This window comes from Mesoplodon bidens, assembly GCF_964165515.1.
Source record: "Mesoplodon bidens genome assembly, chromosome: 6".
Taxonomy (NCBI): domain Eukaryota; kingdom Metazoa; phylum Chordata; class Mammalia; order Artiodactyla; family Ziphiidae; genus Mesoplodon; species Mesoplodon bidens.
Window position 1 is genome coordinate 8,324,687 of NC_138162.1, and position 18,416 is coordinate 8,343,102.

General features: G+C 50.3%; 2 protein-coding genes across 7 annotated transcripts in view; one reads left to right on the forward strand and one right to left on the reverse strand.

Annotated features, from left to right (window-relative positions):
• The window catches only part of LRSAM1 (leucine rich repeat and sterile alpha motif containing 1), a 44,881-nt gene extending 30,267 nt beyond the window's left edge, over positions 1–14,614 (reverse strand). The window contains exons 1-10 of one of the 5 annotated variants that reach the window (XM_081236516.1): positions 14,513–14,614; positions 13,978–14,133; positions 12,013–12,116; positions 11,652–11,708; positions 11,099–11,143; positions 9,623–9,700; positions 8,184–8,252; positions 6,165–6,249; positions 5,051–5,172; positions 4,037–4,127 (exon numbers count right to left, since the gene is read on the reverse strand). In XM_081236516.1, coding sequence (XP_081092642.1) covers positions 4,037–4,127; positions 5,051–5,172; positions 6,165–6,249; positions 8,184–8,252; positions 9,623–9,700; positions 11,099–11,143; positions 11,652–11,708; positions 12,013–12,084 — 619 coding nt within the window. In that variant the 5' untranslated portion in view covers positions 12,085–12,116; positions 13,978–14,133; positions 14,513–14,614. Of the gene's footprint in view, positions 1–4,036; positions 4,128–5,050; positions 5,173–6,164; positions 6,250–8,183; positions 8,253–9,622; positions 9,701–11,098; positions 11,144–11,651; positions 11,709–12,012; positions 12,117–13,817; positions 13,896–13,977; positions 14,210–14,512 lie in introns of those variants that run through there. The other 4 variants (XM_081236518.1, XM_081236517.1, XM_081236520.1 and 1 more) reach the window with 4 other exon arrangements.
• Positions 14,615–14,634: 20 nt separating this feature from the next.
• Positions 14,635–18,357, forward strand: RPL12 (ribosomal protein L12). Of its 2 annotated transcripts, XM_081236527.1 has the most exons (7): positions 14,635–14,790; positions 15,349–15,422; positions 16,448–16,546; positions 16,890–16,971; positions 17,573–17,659; positions 17,993–18,105; positions 18,278–18,357. In XM_081236527.1, exons 1-7 carry the CDS (start codon positions 14,754–14,756, stop codon positions 18,281–18,283), a joined length of 498 nt encoding a protein of 165 aa, XP_081092653.1. In that variant the 5' UTR covers positions 14,635–14,753; the 3' UTR covers positions 18,284–18,357. The 2 variants fall into 2 exon arrangements, with proteins under 2 accessions (XP_081092653.1, XP_081092652.1); XM_081236526.1 differs by lacking the exon at positions 18,278–18,357 and having other exon boundaries at positions 17,993–18,183.
• Positions 18,358–18,416: the final 59 nt, after the last annotated feature.

Genomic DNA, 18,416 nt, shown 5'->3' on the forward strand with positions numbered 1-18,416 from the left:
CCTTTTTTCCCCTACCAAAGGATATAAATAGGCAATTCACAAGAAATACTAAAAATGGGCAGCAGACATATGAAAAAATATTCAAATAATCAAGGAAATTACATTAAAATAATAATAGGCTCTCTTGTTTACCCATCAGATTAGAAGACTTTTAAAGATCTCACCAAGCATTAGCCAGGTTGTGGGGAAGAAGAGTCCTCTCAGATACTCCTCATGGAATGTAAACTGATGTAACCTCTTCAGAGGCAACACAGAGTGCTTGTCCCTCCTACACCTACCAACTCTACTATTGCCTGCCAGAGAGGTGGGGGGTAAAACATTCATTCCAGGGGAAAACTTGAAATAACTTCCATACATAAGCGATGGGGCTCCGCCATGTGAAATACTCTACAGCAGTTTATAACAAGGCAGATCCACACATTCTGGGATAGGAAAAGGCCCAAGACCTATTCTTGAGTGAAAAAAGCAGGGCATAGAATCACCTAGTATGACATCTTCTGTGGGGTTTTTTCTTTTATGTTTTTAAAAGAGTGAAACCAACAATTTTACGTACATACATATACCAGCTACACAGTTTAAATAAATTGAAGGATTTTTTTTTCGGATGCACTGCTTGGCTTGTGGGATCTTGGTTCTCCGACCAGGGAATGAACCCAGGCCCCGGCAGTGAACGCGCCAAGCCCTAACCACTGGACCGCCAGGGAAGTCCCTGGGTTATTTTTTAAACTGTATAGTAGGTATACATATGTTCACTGCATTATTCCTTACGTCTTTTGTTCACCTACTGTTGCATAACTTTAAAATCTTTTCAAATAAATGGTTTGGTCTAGCTTGACCATTGGCTCGACCATTACAATCACCTGCTGCTCAAAGGTTAATTTGGTAGATACATGGCCTGATTAGCTGTTGTGTGATGCACGTGTAACTTCTCTTTCCTTTTTAACTGCAGTATAACATACACACAGAAAAGAACACAAAATCTTCATGAACAGCTTGATGAATGTTTAAAAGTGAACACACTCTCAGAAGCAGGAATCAGGGTTGGTTCAGGGCTCAGGTGCTGATAAAAGTGCATGTTCCTTTGCGTCTGGCTTCTCTCACTCCACGTGTATCTGTGAGCTCATCCAGCTTGTTGAGCACAGCAGCAGCTTGTTCTTTCTGGTTGCTGTGTGGTGCTCATTTGTGAGTATAAAACAGCTTACCACTCTGCTACGTTATGAATAGTCCTGCTATGAGAATTTCCATACGTAGCTTTGGGCATTTGTTCATACACATTTCTCTCTTGGGCACCTACCAAGGTGTGGAGCCAATGGGTCATAGGGTATTTGAATGTTGAGCTTGAGTAGATACTGACAACAATTTTCTGAAGACTTTTCGGGTTTATGCTCCCACTGGCAGAGTATGGAAGCTCCAGCTGCTCCGCATCTTCCCAATTCTTGGTATTGACAGATTAACTTTGGCCATGTTAGTGGGTGTCTTAGGGTTTAAGTATTTCTTTGCAGTCGTTTAAAAAATTATTTATTTATTTATTTATTTTTGGCTGCATTGGGTCTTCATTGCTGCATGTGGGCTTTCTCTAGTTGCGGTGAGCAGGGGCTACTTTGTTGTGGTACGTGGTGGGCTTCTCACTGCAGTGGCTTCTCTTGTTGCAGAGCATGGGCTCTAGGCACACGGGCTTTAGTAGTTGTGGCACCTGGGCTCTGTAGTTGTGGCTCGCGGGCTCTAGAGCGCAGGCTCAGTAGTTGTGGCGCACGGGCTTAGTTGCTCCATGGCATGTGGGATCTTCCTGGACCAGAGCTCGAACCCATGTCCCCTGCCTCGGCAGGTGGATTCTTAACCACTATGCCACCAGCGAAGTCCTTCTTTGCAGTCTTAATTTGCATTTTTTAAAATAGATTTTTATTGGAGTATAATTGCTTCACAATACTGTGTTAGTTTCTGTTGCACAACACAGCAAATCAGCCATATGCATACACATGTCCCCATATCCCCTCCCTCTTGAGCCTCCCTCCCATCCTCCCTATCCCACCCCTCTAGGTCATCACAAAGCACCCAGCCCATCTCCCTGCTACGCTGCTGCTTCCCACCAGCCAACTGTTTTACAGTCGGTCGTGTATATACGTCGATGCTACTCTCACTTTGCCCCAGCTTCGCCCTCCCACCCCATGTCCTCAAGTCCATTCTCTGTGTCTACCTCTTTATTCCTGCACTGCAACTAGGTTCATCAGTACCATTTTTTTTTTAGATTCCATACATACGTGTTAGCATATGGTATTTGTTTTTCTCTTTCTGACTTACTTCACTCTGTATGACAGATTCTAGGTCCATCCACCTCACTACAAATAACTCAATTTCGTTTTTTTTATGGCTGAGTAATATTCCATTGTATATATGTGCCACATCTTCCTTATCCATTCATCTGTTGATGGACATTTACGTTGGTTCCATGTCCTGGATATTGTAAATAGTGCTGCAATGAACATTGTGGTGCATGTCTCTCTCTCTCTCTTTTTTTTTTTTTTGCGGTACGCAGGCCTCTCACTGTTGTGGCCTCTCCCGTTGCGGAGCACATTAATTTGTTAATGTGGTGTATCACATTGATTGATCTGAGTATATTGAAGAATCCTTGCATCCCTGGGTTAATTTGCATTTTTTAACTGACTAAAACCATGTTGAGCACTTTTATCAGATACTATTGGCCCTCTGAATAATCTCTTCTATAAAATTCCGATTCAAGTCTTATGACAACAGCTTTTCCTTATTGATCTGTAGTTCTTTTTGTCTCCTAGGAATAAGTCCTTTGTTGGATATGTATGCATTGCAGATATCGACTCCAACTTTATGGCTTGCCTTTTCTTTCCCCATGTGGTGTTTTTTGAAGAGGAGAAGTTTTTGATTTAATGAAATCTAATCTATCAGTCTTGTATGGTTAGTGCTGCCTGTCTAAGGAAGAGGTTAGGTTAATGTTCTTTTTTTTCCCCACATGAATATCCAATTGATTCAGAATTGTTTATTGAAAAGACCTTTGCTTTTCTTTCTCACTGCTTTGCAATGGCACCTCTGTCACAAATCAGATGACCATATGTATGCAAGTCTTGGCCATGTTCTAAAATTTCCACAGGTGGACAAGAGCCCCTAATTAAGCACATCCAGGCTGACAGGAGGTAACTGGGTGTACTGCTTTCCCCTCCTGGCACCCAGTCCAGGGGTGGCCCTGGGTTCTCGCCGCTCCTCCAAGTCCAGCCCTCGGTGACCTCTCTCCTGGACGACCCCAGTGACTTCCTAACTGGTGCCCGTCCTTGCTTCCTCCAATCCCTCCTCTTTACTGCGGCTGCAGTGGTCTTTTTTTCTTTTTTTCCTTCGGTACGCGGGCCTCTCACTGCTGTGGCCTCTCCCGCCGCGGAGCACAGGCTCCGGACGCGCAGGCTCCGCGGCCATGGCTGACGGGCCCAGCCGCTCCGCGGCATGTGGGATCCTCCCGGCCCGGGGCACGAACCCGTGCCCCCTGCATCGGCAGGCGGACTCTCAACCACTGCACCACCAGGGAAGCCCTGCAGTGGTCTTTGTAAAAAGCAAATCTGATGAAATCCCCCTCCTGTCTGATCCCGGCCGGGTGCCCTCCCCAGCCTCGTCTGCTCCTCTTGCCTCTACTTGTGCACCAGCCTCCTGGCCTTCTCTCCGTCATGCTTCCCGCTCCCCCGCCCCTCCAGGCCCTTCAACGTGCACCTCCTTCTGCCAGGAACATCCTTCTCTCTTTTCTAATCATCCCTCAGGTTTCAGTCGAGCCACTTTCTTGGAAAGACCTTCCCCGAGGGCCCAGCCTAAACCAGGGGCCCCGTTCTACTCTCTTGTAGCCATGATCGGTAATCGTACTTCCTTGTGTGACGATCTGCTTTGCCTGTTTCTCCTGCCAGATCTGGAGAGCTCTGAGCAGGCAGGGACCGTGGCGTCCCCCAGCCAACGGGTTGGCGCAGAGCAGTCCCAGGGGTCACGTCTGGTGCTCCCTGAGTGAAGGAGGCAGGCTGCCTGGCTTTACCTTTGCAGAGGAACTGCTGGATGGCCTCGGTGCCGGCGCCGCACACCTCCTGTGGGGGGTAGACCATGGATGATGCGTCCAGGCTCAGAGTCTGCAGACACAAGGGGACCCCTCTTTATACATCGTTCACTTCACTGCTCAACGCGATCAAGATGTAAGGTCTTTAAAGAGGTAATCAAGTTTGAAACAAAGTCACCTGTCTGGGCCCTAATCCAGTATCAACTGGTGTCCTTAAAGATGAGGAAATTAGGACAGGGACACATACTGAGGGAGGACGATGTGAGGACACAGGGAGAAGACAGCCGTCCACAAGCCAAGGAGAGAGGCCTCAGAAGAAACCAACCCTGCCGAGACCTTGATCTTGGACTTCCAGCCTCCAGGAACGTGAGAGAAGAAAAGTCTTTTGTCTAAGCTCCCCAGCCTGGGGTGCTTTGTTAGGGTAGCCCTGGGAGACTAACACAATGTCCGCGGTGCTCACCTTCCCCTGCCCACTACCCCCTGCTCTGATGAATCTGTTTCTGCAGCTCCAAGCTGAGGCCACTCCCTCCCTGACAGCACCCGGGCTCTTTATGCCCTGGACCCTCCAGGCACAGCAACTTCCAACCACATCAGCTTCCCTGCTCTCCCCTTAATGTGTCCTGGGCTTTCCCACCTCCTGCCTTTTCCCGAACTGTTTCCTCCACCTGCAATGCTCCCGTTACCCGTGTCTACTTCTCCAAAGCTTTTTCCTCTTTCAAGGTCTGGCTCAAATACCATGTCTTTCATAGAATGTTAATTAACCCCGTCAGGATTTGGCATTATCTCTTCACTCTAGAAATCTGTTTTCCTGCCTCCATCATGGCAGCAAAAGTCACATAATTACAACGGTTCACACTTCAGGCCCTGTGAGCCCCTGAGGACATTGAGACCTCTGTGACCCCAGCACCCCGTGACCAGGGCAGGCCTCCAGGAATGTGGGAAGGGAGCGGTGGGAAGGCCAGGTAGGACCCCAGGCGAGAACATCTCCCCACCTACCTCCAGGGTTCGGACGTGCGCCAGCATCTGCGGCAACCTCTGAATCTCGCTTTCACTGATGTCGAGAGTACGCAGGCTCCGAAGCTCCCCCAAGGTGTCTGGAAGCTCCTTCAGCCTGTTGTCTGGAGGGATCCCAATGGCACGGCTCAGCACCCCAAAACCCCTTCACCATCTTCCCGCCTGACTCCCATGAGGACCCAGGGGGGAGGGTGCCCCCCTCTGAGCCTGGGGCATGTGCCAGGGCCTGGAACCTGAGACTCCATAAGGAAAAACATGGCAGTGGAGTTTCAGTGACCTGGGTTCAAGTTCCCATTCCACCACTTATTAGCTGAGTGACTTTGGAAAACTGACGCCCTCCCTGGACCAGTTTCTCATCTGTAAAATGCGGATGATAATACTATTTGGCCTCGTAGGAATACTGAGGGATTCAGTGAGATTATGCATATGAGGTGCTCAGCACAGGGCCTACCACATAGTAAGTGGTTAGTAAGTTGGGTACCATTATTTTTTTCATTGTTTATATGTTACAAATGGGCAAACTGGGGCATTCTGTACAGAAAGTGCTTAAGGCCAACAAGAAATGAAAGAGTTGGGGGTACGGGGAGGCACGCATTAGAATCTCGGCCTGTCACTATCGCACTGGGTGGTCTGGAGCAAGTCACTGCTCTCTGAGCCTCGTTTTCCTCACGTGTAAATTGGGGATAAGATCTCCTTCCTCTCCCTACCTCAGGGATTTGTCATGAGGCTCACGGCACCGCTGAATTTGGAAGTGCTCTTCAGAGGCGGGAAGCGCTATTCAGAATCACTCGCGCCCAGTCCGTCCACCACATTCTAAACACCAGTGACTGAGCCTCGGGGGCCTAGCTGTCAACATCGTCTGCCCTCCTCCCTGTGAGGCCCTGGCTCAGAGGAGTCACAGGAACCCTCCAGATGCCCTGTCTCTGGTTACCATGAAGACAGATGGACTAAATAGGAAGTCGGACAGTTTAGAGTGACACCTGGGGGCTGGCTGCCCTCGTGCTCAATGGTTCTCAGGAGGAGCACCCTGTGGATGCTGGCTGCGTCAGCCCAGAGCTGACCAAGGGTCACATGGACAGGTTTTCCTGGCCCCTACCTTTCACATTGAGGGTCTGGAGCTGGATCAGGTTCCCAATGGAACGTGGGAGATACGTCAGTTGATTCCTTTCCACGTTCAACACCTAAGAAAGAGGGAAAAATGGCATGAGAATGCGCACACACAGACAACAGTGTCTACCCTGCTTCAGGCCAGGCGTCATCCGGGCACCACACACACCTCTATCTCCTGACAGCCCTGTGAGGAAGATAAAGATTGTTATGATCCCATTTGAGAGATGGGAAAACTGAGACTCAGAGCGGTGAAGTCATGTGTCCAGGAGGGCAAAGCGAGACTTTGAACCTAGTTCTTGCTGAGGTTGTACCATTTATATTGACCACAAAATAGCCAACAATGGCCCCATAATCAGGGCGGGAGGAAGAAGGGGACGAGCAGATTCAGGGATCCAGGTGAGGCAGCATGTGATGAGGCCTAGTTATCCCAGTGTTAGCAGAAGGAAGCTGGGCTGCATAAAGGCAATGGGATCTGCCCAAGGCTTCAAGGCCGGCAGCTGGTGGTGCCGGGATCGAAACCCCGGGCTCGCTGGATCCCAAAGGCCACACTCCCTCCAGGATGTGGCATCATGAGGTGAGCGAGGCTGACAGGATGACACACGAGGAAGCCATTAAAAATAGATATGATGGAAAGGGAAGCACATTAAAAATAATGTGGCAGGGCTTCCCTGGTGGCGCGGTGGTTGAGAGTCAGCCTGGCGATGCAGGGGACACGGGTTCGTGCCCTGGTCCAGGAAGATCCCACATGCCGCGGAGCAGCTGGGCCCGTGAGCCATGGCCGCTGAGCCTGCGCGTCCGGAGCCTGTGCTCCGCAACGGGAGAGGCCACAACAGTGAGAGGCCCACTTACCACAAAAAATAAAAATAAAAATAATGTGGCAGATGAATATTTGATGAACCAAAGGATGGTTACGAGTTATTATCAGGTATCCAAAGGTTACAAAACAGTGAATGCAGCAATTCTACAAAAATATATACGTAAACAATTCCCAAAAGATCCTACACCCAGGTATTCACTGTGGCTCTCTCTCAGTGGGGGCAGTTACTACTATTCAGCCACATGTTCTCCATGTGACCCTGGGCAAGTTACAGTCATCCCTCTGGACCCGTCCTCTCTTCTGTAACTGTGATAACAGCACCCACCTCGCAGGGTAGTTCATTCAAGTCATCTTGAGCCTCCTCCACGTGGGAGGCAGTGCGCTCGTTGAGAGACTGCAGTCAGTGCTCTCTGGGAAAGACGCGGGTCGAGACAGAGGCAAACAAGATGGGTCCACCTAGATGGGGGGTCGGGGAGGATTCGCAGGGACATTTGGGCTGAGATGGAGGAAGAGCCACTCGGGCAGAAGGAAGAGCCTTGTGGAGAGGCCCTGCCGGGGGTGGGGGGCACAGGGCCAGAGGGTTTTAGGAGTTGAGTGCAGACAGTGGAGGGGAGAGAGAAGGAAAGGAGGCTGGGAAGACAGGGGGGCCCAGCGTACAGGGTCTGATGGGGCACAGTGAAGAGAAGGGATTTTAATCTAAGTGTGAAGGACAGCGCGTCTTCCTCTGTGAACCGGGGATGATGCTAACACCTGCCTCACAGAGTGGCTGTGAGGAATCAATCAATCGACAGCGCAAGAGAAACGCTTAGCTTGGTGCTGGCATGCAGTGAACGCTCAGTAAATGCAGGGGCTGCCACTGACAGGGAGCAGAAGTGAGACGGTGAGTCAGAGTGCTGAACTCATCATTGGGAAAAGGTAGACTCTCTGGGCGCTCTTTTTCTTTAAAGTGGCGGAAGCTCATGATGAAATCCCAAAAGCACATGCCAAAAACAGGGTGGAGAGATGCCCACAGCCCAGACTGCTCTGTTGACGCCATCACTGGGCATCTCAAGAGCAAAGGGGGAGGAGCCGGTGGCACCAAGTGCAGCCCTGGCTAGAAAGAGCACGACCAGAACATTCCAGGTCTGTGTGGCTGCCATTTCTTGCTTAGGTGGTCAGAGGTGGGTGTTCTGTTTCCTGAAGCCATACCTGGAGGGCTGTCAGCTGCCCTATATCATCAGGAAGGGCTGTCAGCTGATTATCATGAAGATCCAGAACCTGCAGAAGGAGAACAAGTTTAACACCTAGAAGTCACCTGCTGAGAAAGGCTCTCTGATTTCAGGCTCCGGAGAGACAGGGTGAGGTTGGGCAGGGGTGCCCCACGCCTCTGGTGTTGAAAGCAGGAGCACTGACCCTTCCTCCCCAACTAAATGATCATTCCATCTCATTTCCTTTCTAAAAGTATCATACCACTTCATTCTCTTATTTATCAAATATTTATTTTTACTGTTGAGTGAAAAAAGCAAGCTACAAAAGAGTATGCATAGATATTCACGTTAAAAACGCCTCATGGGGGCTTCCCTGGTGGCGCAGTGGTTGAGAGTCCGCCTGCCGATGCAGGGGACACGGGTTCGTGCCCCGGTCCGGGAGGATCCCACATGCTGCAGAGCGGCTGGGCCCATGAGCCATGGCCGCTGAGCCTGCGCATCAGGAGCCTGTGCTCCACAACGGGAGAGGCCGCAACAGTGAGAGGCCCGCGTACCGCAAAAAAAAAAAAAAAAAAAAAAAAGCCTCATGGTATAAATACATATTTGCATAGTAAAATACTACCAAATATGCAATAAAATATTGATAGTAGTTCCCTAGAGTGTGAAATTGTATGTTTTTCCTTATGCTTAACTGTATTTCCTAATGTTTTTAACAATGAAAATGAGCAAAATATATATATATGTGTGTGTGTGTGCACATACGTACTATAAAATGCATATATACGAAATATATACATAAACATAAACATTTTTTAATGTTATCTTTTTTCTGATTATAAAAATAATGCATGTTGGACCAGAAAAATGAAGAGAAGTAAAAACGACCCCTAATCCCTGCACACCATCATGAGCCATAAAAACCACTTTGATGCCTACGCTGCCAGTATTTTCTCCCAGTGTGTGTACCCACTGCCACAGCTTATGTTCCTGTGGAACCACGCTGGGGTCTCACCTCACATATACTGTGACTATATCCCAGTCCTTGTCCTGGGGGAGCTGTCAGGAGGGAGGGAGGTGCCCCAGCTCACCAAGCTTTCACGCACTGACCACACAACACCTGGCGTCCCTCCTGTTCCTTCCTGTTTGGGCCCATTGGTCTCCCTGCTCTCTGCCAGCTCACTTGCTATGAGCTTATGGTTTGCCTTTCCACCTAGCTCCCTAAGGGCAGGGCCTGTGGCTGCTTCTCTTTGCAACTGCACCCCACACAAAGCACAGACAAGGTGCCCGATAAAACCATGCTCACTAAACCCCAGAGTCACCATGACACTAGGCATGTCTGGCCTAAACTCTGACAGAGGACACGTGAAGGGAGCAGGGATGCTGGCTACCACCTGGAACACCACGCAGAGTCCCCGACGCCTGGGAGAAGGGCCCCAGTACCTTGATGGTGGCGAGACTCAGGAGGCTGCAGGATTTAGGAAGCAGGGAAGTGAGGTGATTTGTGTGGACAATCAACACCTGTGTGGAAAAGATTTTTGACATGTTAGGCTAAAGAAGAGCAGCAGGGAGGGAAGGCTGGAGGCGGGGCAGCCAGCTCAGCTCAGGCTGCTAGGGGCCCCGCCCTGCCCAGTTCTCTGCTCTGGCAGATGTCACAAGGGATGTCTCCAAATGTGGAACCAGATTGACCTTAAAATCTGGAGTTTCCAGGGTGAAAGGGACCTTAGAGGTCTAATTCTACCTTCCATCCTGAGAAGGGATCCCCATGCAGCTGACCTGATCTTAACCTCCCTCAGCTTCAGTATATTCTTGTGGAAAATAGAGAATAATAACTTCCTGTCTGAGGGCTGCCACTGATGGTTAACAAGCTAACAGACAAAAATCACTTAGCCCAGGGCTGGCATGTGGTCCAGCGCTCAATCCGAGTCATCTATTGCTGTTTTTGTTAGGCGGCAGCCCCTGCATGGATACGCCAGTGTCAAGGAGCTCACTGCTCTGTTGGTATGGAACACGTTTTACCTCCCTTCATTTACACATTTCATTTAGAATACTCTTACCTATCTGCATTCAAGTCTGCAATGCCTTTCTGAAAAATCATTCATTCCACTCTTAACCTCCCCTGGGTGACCAGAATGAAATGAGTGTAGTTTTTATTATTATTATTTAAACAAACAAACAAACAAATAAATAAATTTTTGGCCGCATTGGGTCTTCGTTGCTGCACGCAGGCTTTCTCTAGTTGTGGCGAGCGGGGGCTACTCTTCGTTGCAGTGCATAGGCTTCTCATAGCGGTGGCTTCTCTTGCTGCAGAGCATGGGCTCTAGGCACGCGGGCTTCAGTAGTTATGGCTCACGGGCTCTAGAGCACAGGCGCAGTAGTTGTGGTGCACAGGCTTAGGTGCTCCGCAGCATGTAGGATCTTCCCGGACCAGGGCTCGAACCCATGTCCCCTGCATTGGCAGGCGGATTCTTAACCACTGCACCACCAGAGAAGTCCCATAGTTTTTATTATTAATAACAATGCGGTTACTCAGTGTCTACTATGTGGCAGGCACTATATTCAGGGCATTTATCTCTCTTTCTACCTGCCTACCTACCTCACCTGTAATTCTAATAAAAGCTCTGTGAGAGTAGAACTACGGATGTCTTCATTTCAGATGTCTTCTCAGATGAAGAAACTGAGATGTAAGAGCCTAAGGAAGTTGCCCAATTCAGGAGGGGCGAAGCCAGGACTGCAAAGCCAGAGCTGCCTGATGCCAAAGCCTGCTCTCCTGTGAACACACCTGCTGCAGACTGAAAGGGTGCGATTCAGAGAGAAGGGGGATGTCTGTGCCAGGAAGACAACTCCTAGAATTCCCGCCTGATTTCAAACAAGCAAACAAGCAATAAATAATTCTCTGAAAACGAAGATCTGTCTCACCTTCTTCTGCAGAACTTTGCATGTTGCAAAAGCCCCAAAGGGAATCTAAGATAAGATAAAGAAGGATCAGTGCCTTCCCTCCTGCCAGTTTTTAACTTGTGTTCTGAGTGGCACACGCGTTGGGGAGAGACGGGGCAGGAGGTGAATAAGTCTAAGCCTGGGGAAAGCTGGGAGGAACGCTGCTCGGGTGGTCAGCCCTCCCTTCCAATCAGCTATCGGGTGACTGCCTGCCCACGCACCCACCCCACCCCCAACAGGAACGCTATGAGAGGTAAAAGAAAGATCTCTGGTGCTTGGTAGAGAATCCCAGGCTCTCCCAGTGCCCTAGGAATCCGTGAGTACATTTTCTAGACTCTGTGACTCTTGAAGACTATGCTGAAGCCCAAAGATTGTCCCAATTCTCTTGGACAAGAACAAAATCTAAGGAAACACCTCTTGACAGGAGCTTCTGGCCTTTTAAAAGCCTCAGTCTACATCTATCTTTCCCAGGGACACGTGATCTAAGAAAGAAGGGCAGACAAAAATTCACGGGCCAACCACCACCCCAGTTTACCTCTGAGAGCTCACATTTAGAGATGTCAAGAATGTCATCTGCCCCAGCTTCTTTTGCCTAGGGATAAAAAGAGTTAAAAAAAAGAGGGTCCAACCTTCCAGAGTGGACAAATCAGGCAAAGAGACATAGGATTAAGGGGCTTCAAGAGATCACAGACACCATCTGGTTCAACTAGTCCATTTTGAAGGTGGACCAATGACCTCTGCTTTAATGGGGCTTGAGGTCCAGCAGAGAAGAGAGTGAACGAGTAATGAGAAGTGTGACCGGCTTATGGAGGGCAAGTGCAGTGTGGAGCCCTGTCGCGTGGGGCAGAGGTGGTGATGGGGATGGATGGATGCAGAGGAAATCCATTTTCTCTCACCAGACACATCTGGTACTCCAGCCGTTTCCGAGCCTCCTCACTGGGTTTCCGCTTCCGGAAGAAGAGTGGCATCCTTCCTTTTTCCCAGAGCAATCTTCACAACACTAGGGCATAGGAGAGAAGTTAGGGCCTGGGGACTCTGTCACGGGTCCCCAACACCCAGGACAGGTAGCACAGTAACACAGAGCATGTAGCTGATCTGCTGGACTATGAGTTCCTTGTGGGCAGGGGCTGTGTCCATCGTGACCATCAATCTGTGCCCTGAGCCTGGCACAGCAGGTGCTCAACACTCTTTGTTCTTTGTTGACTAAAAATAAGCAGCAAGGGCTTCCCTGGTGGCGCAGTGGTTGAGAGTCCGCCTGCCGATGCAGGGGACACGGGTTCGTGCCCCGGTCTGGGAAGATCCCACATGCCGCAGAGCGGCTAGGCCCGTGAGCCATGGCTGCTGAGCCTGCGCATCCGGAGCCTGTGCTCTGCAAGGGGAGAGGCCACAACAGTGAGAGGCCCGCCTACCGCAAAAAAAAAAAAAAAAAAAAAAATAAGCAGCAGTATGTGGAAAGAGCACAACAGCAAGCCAGGTGACCTGGGCTTGAGCCCACATTTGCCCCTGACCCACTGTGAGACCCTGGCATACCCTTTCCCCATTCTGGGCCCCCATCTCTCCTCCACGTTAGACAAGGGGGTTGACTTGGAGAAGTTTCCTTAGGTCCTTCCCAAGGATGCTCCTTGAGGACTCTAACAGACTTGGCTGATGAATCCCTTGTAGGCCCTGAAAGACTATCAGAGTGGCATCAGCAAACCAAACACTGCATGGCTTTAGCCAGCCCTGACCTTGACCCTGGGGAACTCAACTACATCATAACCAAAGAGATTTCTGAGCTAAATAAAAATTCAACAGCAATCCTCAGGCATCTTGCCACTCTCACAGTTATTATTCCATTTGATTCTCACCACAGCCCTCTTTATAGTAACAAAACTGACGCTCATCAAGTTCAGCGAGCTGGTTATACAGCCTGGACTGCGGCAGAACCAGTCTGGAACTCTGCTCTTTCAAGTCCCGATCCTGTGGAGTTTGCCCAACTCCTTGGTGCTTCAGTAACTTAGCACACATTAAGTATACCGTCCTGAACTCAGAAGCCAGGTGCTCACTGCCTGCCTGGTACCAGAAAATATCAGATTTGATATGGGACAGCGATGGGCCAGGAAGCAACCATACAGGGAAGCTTATGGTTAACAGCATGGACTTTGGGATGAAATAGAATTTTTTTCTTTTTTGTTTTTTCTTTGTTTAACTGGTTTTGAGTCCCAGATCTGTCACCCACCAACCATGTCCCCTTGGTTCACCTCTCTGAGCCCCAGTCTCCTCATCTGTAAAGTGTGAGTAATAATGTTACCAACACTTGGTTCTACTTGGATCCATTTCCATACTTGCAAAGCCCATAGCACAGAACCTGGCACATGATGAGTGCCCAATAAATGTTAACCACGTAGCACCACACATCTAACAAACATTTATTCAGGGCCTGCTACAGCTGAAGGATCTAGGGAGAAAGGGGCCAGGGAGAAGATGCAGTTGAAGAAGACACACACCCATTCCTCAGGGGGAGGCATAGAGATCACAGGTCCCTGCCAATAGAGGTGAAGGCTGTCTGGGGAGCTGGCCAAGCCTGCAGAGCTGGCTCAGGCTCCTCTTGTCACCCCACCTGTCTGCAGGGATGGGGAATGATCTAAAAAGAGCCCTCCCCCATCTCTTCCTGATGACCAGCTCTTATCCGCCTGCTCCCCAATGACTAACTTTCCCTCACCTCCTCCCCAACGGCCACCTCTCCTCCATTCCTCCTAGGAGATCAGCTCTTCCCGACCTGCTCCCGGATGTCCACGCCTCATCCATCCCCTCCCCCGACGTCCAGCCCAGATAGGAAGAGCCACACCCTCCTCCCCTGGCTGGGGTGGGCAGTGCCCAACCTTGCTTTGAGGATACACAGGTCTCCGACGTTCGTTCCCTCTGGTGGACCTCAAGGCAGGCCGATCACTCGCAGGTCTTGGTCATGGACGCCGGGTGACAGACCACCTGGCACAGGCCCGGCGGAGCCACAGTCTGCTCTCCTCCAAACGCAGAAACTAGGGACCGAAACTCAGAATCTCAGAAAGTCATGCAGACCAGGATGACGAAGTCTGAGACCGAAGACCGCAGAATCTTAGAATTAAGAGTTGGACCGGATTTAGACTCTAATAAAATTGTTTTAATAGCTAAAATGCCCACATCACGAGGGAGTTAGAAGCGGGTAGGGGATCGCCGTGGCCGTGGGGTCTCGGAATGCTGGTGCGGACCCGCAGGAGAGGGGCGGGGTTCTGGGATAGAGTGACAGGGACTATGGGGTGACCCTCAGGGAGAATGGGCAGCAACGAAGCCTGAGATCTCGGGAGCAGCGCTCTGTTGTCTGCCTCCCCCGGGAGAACTGCCCCGAACCCCGCTTCAGAACCCCTAGCTACAGCTCACCGCGGTGCCTGCTTCTCCAGCCTTCAGCCTTAGGTGCCTGCCCACAAGCAATATGGCACCAAGGGCGTCGCTGCAAGATGGGGCGGGGACGGCAGTTCTCGCGAGAGCCGCGCTTTCAGGTCCTTAACCGGCGCAAGTGCCCCATCTTCCGGTCTTTCGGCTTTCGGCTCGGAGGAGGCTCAGGTGCAACTTTCTTCGGTCGTCCCGAATCCGGGTTCATCCGACACCAGCCGCCTCCACCATGCCGCCTAAGTTCGACCCCAACGAGATCAAAGTCGGTGCGTGCTTAAGATGTGGCCGGGGCTTCGGGATGGTGCATCCCTCCCCGCGTTCCGTCCGGCTTGCGGCCTCCGCCGCAATTGCCTTTCCCACGGCGGGTTTTAGAGCCGCTGCCCCCTAGAGGCTGGCCCTCTGGTGCTGCGTTCAGGGCGCTGTGTGGTCCTGGCCGACCCGCTTTCTGGGCCTCAGCTTCCCCACGTGTAGATGGGGGGGCAGGACCGGACGACCTGTGGCGGCTTTGCAGCCCCCACCCTTGGGTAAGGTTTGTCTCCGGGCGCGTCCCCCTAGGCTCCGTTGGCCGGCGTCCGGGGCTTCCTCCACGCCGGCGCGGTGTGGGCCTCGGCAGCGGTAGCCAAGCGGAAGGCCGCTGTCCCACGTGGCGCTTGGAGCGGTCCACGCCTTGGGGGGAGGGGTGTCCTGCCTCGCTCCCCACGAGGTTCTTGGGGCTGTTTTGAGAAGAGGCAGAAGGTGGTGTGGCCAGGCCCGGAAAGATGCGTTGGGAGGGCTGTGACCTGGGGGCTCCCCTTGCGGAGGCACTGATCCTTTCCTTCTCCCAGTGTACCTAAGGTGCACCGGTGGCGAAGTCGGTGCCACGTCTGCCCTGGCCCCCAAGATCGGCCCCCTGGGTCTGGTAAGTCATCCTTGTGGAGGGGCGCTTTTTGTATGCGGAGAGCAGAGTTCGACTCTGGCTTGTGCAAACACGATTGTGTCTGAGGTGCCCCTGACAGTGAGCGATTGCCATCCCCGGCTAGGCCTGAACTGGCACTAGCCGTCACAGAAAGGTTGTAGGTAAAGATGGAACCTGGTACCTTGAACCTGTAACTTTCCAGTGCCTCTTAGCTGCTGCTCTTAGTGTCCCTGAGAGACGGGATAGAGGAGGTTTTTGAAGTCAGGAGTGGCTTAGTGACACTGCATAGCCTACTTGGCCTGTTGCCTAGGGAGATGGGCATATGGCTGCTGGGAAGATAAAATGGGGTGTGACATGAGGATCTTGGTGAATGTTACAGTAGCTTGTATTAACAACTCTGCTCTGAACCTACTGATTAATGTGATTAGCTTTACCTAGGATAAGACTTATTTACCTGCTTTTTCCTCCATTTTATACTCTTTACTGAACTTCCTTTTTCTTGAATATAATCAGGCCTTTATTCCTTGAGCAGTGGTCTCCTGTCTGAAAAGCTCTCCCACCATGGTTTTGCTTAAGCAGTGTCCTCATTACCCTTGGCCCTTAGCTCAGCTGGCACTCACTGGACATCTCTCCTGTTCAGGGAACTGTAAAGGGGCAAATGCCCAGACCTCATCCCCACAGATTGACTAGGGTTGGTCAGACACAAGGACCTGGTGTCTTTAAAGAGGCCCCCGGTGATTCAAATGTAAGAGCGTTGGAAATTACCACATAGGTCCTTAGGAGAGGGTAGGTAGATAAGGGCCCTGGTCCCATTGTGGCCTTGAACCCGCAGTTTACAGCCCTGGACCAACTAAACTGTGCAGCCTGTTTTCCAGTTTAGTATGGTGATAGCCATGCCTTGATTGGGCAGGCAAAGTTGAACGTGTTTCAAACAGTTTGCTTGTGCTGCCAAGTGAGGAGGACTGGGCAGATTTTCAGACTGCTTCGATGTAGGGCATGGTGTGATTATATACCTTTTATTTCTGCAGTCTCCAAAAAAAGTTGGTGATGACATCGCCAAGGCAACTGGCGATTGGAAGGGTCTGAGGATTACAGTGAAACTGACCATTCAGAACCGACAGGCCCAGGTACTTGGTTTGAGGGAGGGCAGAGGTAGGGATTCCTGGGAGGAAGGTTTTTTGCTGACATGGTCACCTGCCACCAGTGGTGAGGTAAGAGCAATTTTATCTGTGGGGAAGGCTTTTGAGAGCATGGGTCAGATATTAGCTCTTCTCACTTTTGAGACACTGGGTAAATCACTTATGTTTGCTGGGGTAGGACGTGTTTCAGGTTATGAAAATTAACCTGAATGTACAGTAAATGTGGCATCTGGCCCACGGATTCTGAGAGCCAAGGTGCATGGTAGTATGGGTTGTTCTCATTGGAGGGTGGGGTAGGGTATGTTATTCCCATTGAGAATCTCTTCCGCAGATTGAGGTGGTACCTTCTGCCTCTGCCCTGATCATCAAAGCCCTCAAGGAACCGCCGAGAGACAGAAAGAAGCAGAAAAACAGTGAGTGGCTTTTTCCCTGGTAGTATGTGAGTGGTATTGTGTGCCCAGTGTTTGATACACAGCTGCACGTGCTCCCTTTAATGAAACCTAGGGATGGTACAGGTATTAAGCTGTTCCAGAGCGAGGCACTGCCAAGAAGTGCCATGTGGCTCTCCCCAGTCCCTGGTGTGGAACAGATCCCACTCAACGCTTGCAGGAGGGACATGTTCAGGCAGGGTGAAGAAACTTGAGAAAGATAACCAGTAATCAAGAAAGAGCAGCTTCCTAGCTGGATGACAGACCCTATGGACAGCTTTAATCAACCTCAGTCACTTCAGCATGTTTTTTCTCCTCTGCAAAACAGTCCCTTCCACATAAGGTTAGCAAAGACTTGATTTTGTCCCTAGCCACCCGCCACTGCACCTGACCAGTTTTCTGTTGGCTGGTGCAATCCAGTGGTGAGCTGATACTAAACCCCAGCTTAGGAAACAGGGTTGTTCTTCATGTGGATGACTCTGTGCCGAAAGCATGGGAACAGGTTAGAAATGGGTGAGGGAAGACTGACTGGTCTGCTCTGGCCTCAGGTGGTAACAAAGCTTTTGCTGTTTTTTATTTTCTGCAGTTAAGCACAGTGGAAACATCACTTTCGATGAGATTGTCAGCATTGCCCGACAGATGCGGCATCGATCTTTAGCTAGAGAACTCTCTGGTAAGAACGGAACAGTATGGGGCCACCTAATTGTCAAGCAAGATGTATTCACTTAGTGGCATTTTCCCACTTAGAAGGGACTTTATTTTGTAAGACCTGAAATTGTGGTGTGGTGTCTTTCTGGGTTTGAAAGAATCTGGTATCATAGGACCTGTGGACATTTTTGCATTCAGAGCTTTTAAATATATGGAGCTATGAATTTTTGATTAGGGGAGCAGTGATGATTATTCCTGTATTCCATAAAATAGTTATTCCTCTCCTTGTCTGTATTTCCCCACTGGTATCTGAGGATTGTGAGGGATGACAGTCCCTCTGATTCCACCTTAATTATAGGAACCATTAAAGAGATCCTGGGGACCGCCCAGTCTGTGGGCTGCAATGTTGATGGCCGCCACCCTCACGACATCATAGAAGACATCAACAGTGGTGCGGTGGAATGTCCAGCTGTAAGTGACTTATGCATTGCTTTGCTTAAAATTAGGGTGAAAACTGGAGGGGAAGCTAACTAATGTATCCTTGGGGAAAAGGTGGAAAATTCTAGAAGTGCTCAATAGTGGGGCTGGGAGATAAGGTTTTTTTGTCTTATTACTGAGGGTTTTTTTTTTTTCTTTTCCACAGAGTTAAGAACTGCAAGAAAAATAATAAAGGGTTATTTGACAACCAGTGGACTTTCTGATGTGGCCTCTTCCTTGGGGGAGCCTAGGCTTTGTGGTCAAATGGTGGTCATTGAGGCCAGGGTGACAGAATCTGGGGATGG